This window comes from Pteropus alecto, unplaced genomic scaffold (genome assembly GCF_000325575.1).
Source record: "Pteropus alecto unplaced genomic scaffold, ASM32557v1 scaffold45, whole genome shotgun sequence".
Classification (NCBI taxonomy): Eukaryota; Metazoa; Chordata; class Mammalia; order Chiroptera; family Pteropodidae; genus Pteropus; species Pteropus alecto.
In genome coordinates, this window is record NW_006442491.1 from 21368391 (window position 1) to 21373410 (window position 5020).

The following is a 5020-nucleotide window of genomic DNA, read 5'->3' on the forward strand; positions in this document are numbered from 1 at the left end:
TCTTCAAAGTTTGAATTATTGGCAGGTTTTGTATGGGTTTTTTTCTCTTGGAGTACTTGTGGTTTGACAGTTTATACTAGTGATAATCTCTTACATCATGCTGCCTGAGCTATCATATCAGCCTGGTTAGTGAATGTGACATTTCCAGTTTTCAATGACTTGTTTTCTTTATTGCTTTTCTTTTTAAATAATTAAAGGCTGAATTCCATAAACATCAATGTATTATCTTACTTGTTTATTTAGTCCTAAGATAGCCAGTGCTTCAAAATATCATTCTAAGTGCAAGTAAATAGCTGTCTTAAAGGATAATTAATGAAGATTAAATATCCTGTTAGTTTATTCTGATAACAAATGGTAACCAAGAATACTTGTGTCCACTTTAATGGGATTTGTTTTGTTTTGATATAATTTGGAGTGAATTTTATGGCTTGTATATACAAAATATAATGGTATTTATGTTTTTAAATTATAAGAATTTATCCTACACAGGGGTTTTTCAGTATCAAATTACCCACGACAGGCAAGGGAAGACTGTATTTGACGTAAACCCCTAAATTTCATAAATATTAATACTTAGAATAAGGTTAAAACAAGTAGTACCTATTGAATTTTTTTTTTTCATGGAGAGTCCATCCAAAGAAAAAAATATGAGGTAATACTCAGGTTGAATTTGGATATGCCAATAATCAAGGAACCAATAACTAGCATTTGAGAAACAGACCAAGGATGCCATAACCTAGCTTGTCACTAGACTGCCAAATTGAAGGAGTTATCTCTAGGGGGTGGTGCATCATGACCTGTGAGTTATTCTGCCCTACAGCCTACAGTTTACCTAGTCTACCCCTTTTCCTCCACTCCTACTGATCATGCAGGGTATTGTACATCTACAGTAAAGAATCTGGATTTGATTCTAATTGCAATGGGATAGCACTGGAGGGTTTTAAGCAAGGAATTTATGACTTGAGGATTGAATGTGCTGATAAGCGTGAAGAGGCTCTGTAAATGCTAAAGCATCATACCAGCATATTTTATTACTTCGACAGAGGGCAAATTGAAAGGGAAACAGAAATAAGACACACTCAAATCTAAGTAGGACAGGCCCATTCTAAATAATGTAGCCGAGAGTCTTCTCCCAGGCTTCTCGGAAGTTCCATTTAGGGAAATGAGGAAGAGCTGGGGAAGATCAGGTTTGGTGGAAGAGGAATCAGGAATTTTATTTTTAACATGTTAAGTTTGAAATGCCCATTAGCAATCTAACTGAAGATGCTGAGAAGGTACTTGTATATATCCATCTGGAGTAAAAGGGAGAAATCAGGATAGAAATACAGATTTAGGATCCACTAGAATAAAGAGTATTTAAAAACAATACTCACTAACCTTTATAGCATGCTTACTGTTTCAGACACTATTTTAGGTGCTTTACATGTACTAACTCACTCCTAACTACAACATAAGGAGGTTAGTCTCATGATTATCTGTATTTTACAAATGAACAAACCCAGATGAAGAAATTTACTAACTTGCCCAGAGATACATAGCAAGTATGTACCAGAGCTGGGATTCGAACCTAGGTAATCTGATTCCGGAATCTTTAAATCCAAGGAAGTGTTTGGGAATACAGACAGAACAGGACTGAGGAGGAAGAGGACTGTGCCCTTATATACAGTATTTCAATTCAAACAATTTCCTGAGATATGAGTACCTATCAAGTGCCTGGTGCCATTTCAGCCTCTGCCGACACAAAGAAAAATAAGCAGCTCAGTCTAATAGCTGCAAGCTGATAGCAACTATTTACTGAACATCTATATGCCATATACTTGCCAAGCTTTTTTGAACATATGATTTTACCTAATCTTCCTAACAACCCTGAGAGATGTTATTATTGCCATTTTAGAAATAAGGAAACAGATTCAGAGTTAAATATCATAGGTCCCTTAGCTAGTAAGTAAGAGAACTAGGGTTCAATTCAGGTCCATCTTACTTGAAAATCTGATCTTTCTCAAGGAAATCCTATTACATACTACAACATGGATGAACCTTGAGGACATTATTCTAAGTGAATAATTCCATTTATATGATATCTAAAGTAATTAAATTCACAGAAACAAAGTCAAATGGTATTACCAGAGGCTGAGGTTGGGGGGAAGGAGGAGAGTTGTTTAATGGTTACAGTTTCAGATTTGCAAGATGAAAAAATTAGGGAGATCTGTTTCACAACAAGGTGAATATACTTAACACTACTGAATTGTATAATTAAAAATTGTAAACTTGTTGTGTTTTTTTAACCACAATCAATTTTTTTTAATCTGGTCTTTCCCAGTCTACCACATGCCATCATGCATGTGCTTACTGTGCTATGGAAATACCCGTGAGGAACTAATTTATTCTGCAGTGTGGGAAAGGGAAGAAGGAAGAGGGGGGAGGTGTGGCAAGGAAGAGATCAAGGAAACTTAACAAGAAAGTACACATTTGAAAGATGAAAGTCCCCACTTTATCCTCACCGTAGTTCTGGGAAAGTGTCGCCATCTCAACCTCTGAAATAACTCCTACACTTGTAGACAACTATCGATCACCACAATAACCATCCTAAACCAATATTCCAGTAGCTTTCGATCCAGTGAGCTTCTCTACTCTCCTCTCATTCCAGGTCATCCAGCTCTGAAAACGAATTAAGTGTCCTAAATTGCCTCATTCTCTATGCTAAAGAACTTTTGTGGCTCCCTAATGCCCTCAGAACATAGAGGATTATCAAGATGGTATTTAGGAGCAAATTATCTCACCTTTGGGGGGGTGGGGGGTCGGGTTTCTCATCTATGTTAAGGGATTAGTCCGGACATCTAACGCAAAAAGACTGAGGATTAAATTAAGACACTGTATATCTTGCACAATGCTTGATCCAAAGTATTTGCTCAGTGAAGGTGAATTAGTTCCCTTTCTGATGTCCCCAAGGCCCAGCTCAAAAAGCTATTCGGGTTTAAAGAAGGATACAGCAAGTATTTCCAGGATCTTCTTAAGGCAGATAGAGCAGAATGGCACGGGAAAAATGTTGCTCATCTATGATTATCGACGTCCAGGAATATATTGCTCACCCAGAACTGCTTCTTCATCTGTAGCCCTCCATACACACAGACCACCTGGTCTTTATTTTACTCTGTCTTCTTAATCACATAAATTATATCCAAATGGTTGAGATTAATACACACATACAGTTATACTGTGAAAAGTCTCACTCACATTTTCTCTTCCATCTACCCAATACCCACCCCACTCCCACCAAGCACTTTATTACTTTTTTGTGTATCCTTCGAAAGTTTTTTATGCAAAGACTGTCTTTAAATTAAGCTAATGCTTTGCAAGTGTGTTTACAAGGTTAGTTCTGGGAATATGGAAGGGTAGGGGGCATAACAAGGAGCCTAGATCTTATTCAGCCTGCTTTACCCTAAAGCAGTGGCCTTCGTTCATTCAAAAAAAAAAACAAAAGTTAACCATATACTGCGCACCTATTATAGACCAGATACCACATACAGCATTAATATTAACTGATTACACTTCTCCCCTAACTATGCACCAAAAATGCACTTAATATTGTACACAACTGTCTCCTTGATTCTTACAACACTTTAAGAGGTAGGTTACTATTATCTCCACTTTACAAATGAGGAAACTGAGGCACAGGAAGGTAACTTGCCCAAGCAACAGAGAGCAGGACTTTAATCCAGGCCTGACTCCAGAGTCCTTGCCTCTTAACCGTGACACTCTGCACTGGCAAAACAGACCCTGCAACCGTTGGAGCACAGCCTAATGTGAGATACTGAGGAAAAGAAGGGCAGATAAGAAAGAAATATGTAATTATACACTGAGAAAGTTATGTGAACAAAACGAATTCAGGGCTATGACTGAATAACAATGGGGACCTACTTGAAGTGGGAGGGGGTGTCAAGGAAAGGCCTAAGAGAATGACATAAGCTTAACCATTCGGGGCTGCAATGATGACCCACCGCCCAATTCACAGCAGAGAAACTCGAGGCCCGCAGAGACCAAAGCAAACTCGCCTAGGGTACCCCAGACGTGTAGACGTGGCGCAAGGAAGGCAGGATCCAAGAGCTGGGCCCAGGGCTCGTACACGCCATCAATGCCCGATACAGCCCGGTCCCGCTCGGCCCCTAACCAGAGGCCTCTAGACCGCCGCTGCCCACCGCCCCACAGCGCTGACATGGTCCGTGCAGCCCACGGGGAGGCCTCACTGCTGGCCAAGTCCGGTCGGGCCCACACTGCGGCGGCCCGGAAGGGCCTCTTCCCCGGCCCCCTGCCAGCTCCCGCCTGGTCCGCCCCGCCCCGCCCCTCAGGGCCGGCTTCGTACCTGCACTGCCCGGACCAGGCCCCGGCCGGTCAGCTGGCCCTGCCGCAGCTGCAGCAGAATGTTAGCGGGTCGCGGCCGGCCGCCCCATCCGCCCCAAGCCGCCACCGTTCCTGCTGCCCGTCGCCCTCGGCTGGCCCCAGACCCTACAGCCGCCGGCGCCGCCGCCATGTCTCCTCGTCCGACAAACAGGAAGCAAGCAGCCCCAGGGCCGCGGAGACTTCTACGGGGCGGCGGAGGGGTCGCCGCAGCGCCCCCAGCGGGCTGTCAGCGGAGACGCAAGCCGCGTGGCAGAGACGTGAGCGCCGCAGGGCCTCCTGGGAAATGTAGTCCCGGTCTCAGGCGGGACAGGTGCAAAAGAATTACGTGGAGTTTCCTGCACTAGTTGTTTTTCCGCCTCTGGGTCCCGCATTTCTGTGAGGCCTCCCAGGCGGAAGACAAGTCCATGCGTGTGCGTTCTCTCATTTCTTGTCTGTTTGGGGACGTTACAGCCAACTGGCCTGGAAAAGATCCTGGGCTCCAGGCTGGGAATCAGGCTGGTTGGTCTAATTCCCTGCCTGCCTCTCTCCGCCCTCGACTCGCCGCGGACCTCGACTCCCTGTGCGTCAGTTTCCTCCTTAGTTCAAGCAATCAATAGTTCCTGGGAGCCTGTTAGCCAATATG

At 43.6% G+C, this 5020-nt stretch overlaps 1 protein-coding gene across 1 annotated transcript in view; it reads right to left on the reverse strand.

Annotated features, from left to right (window-relative positions):
* The window catches only part of TRPC4AP (transient receptor potential cation channel subfamily C member 4 associated protein), a 59499-nt gene extending 54912 nt beyond the window's left edge, over positions 1 to 4587 (reverse strand). The window contains exon 1 of the mRNA XM_006921744.3: positions 4361 to 4587. Within this exon, the coding sequence (XP_006921806.1) occupies positions 4361 to 4528 (168 nt within the window). The 5' untranslated portion in view covers positions 4529 to 4587. The remainder of the gene's footprint in view (positions 1 to 4360) is intronic.
* Between the last annotated feature and the right edge of the window lie 433 nt (positions 4588 to 5020).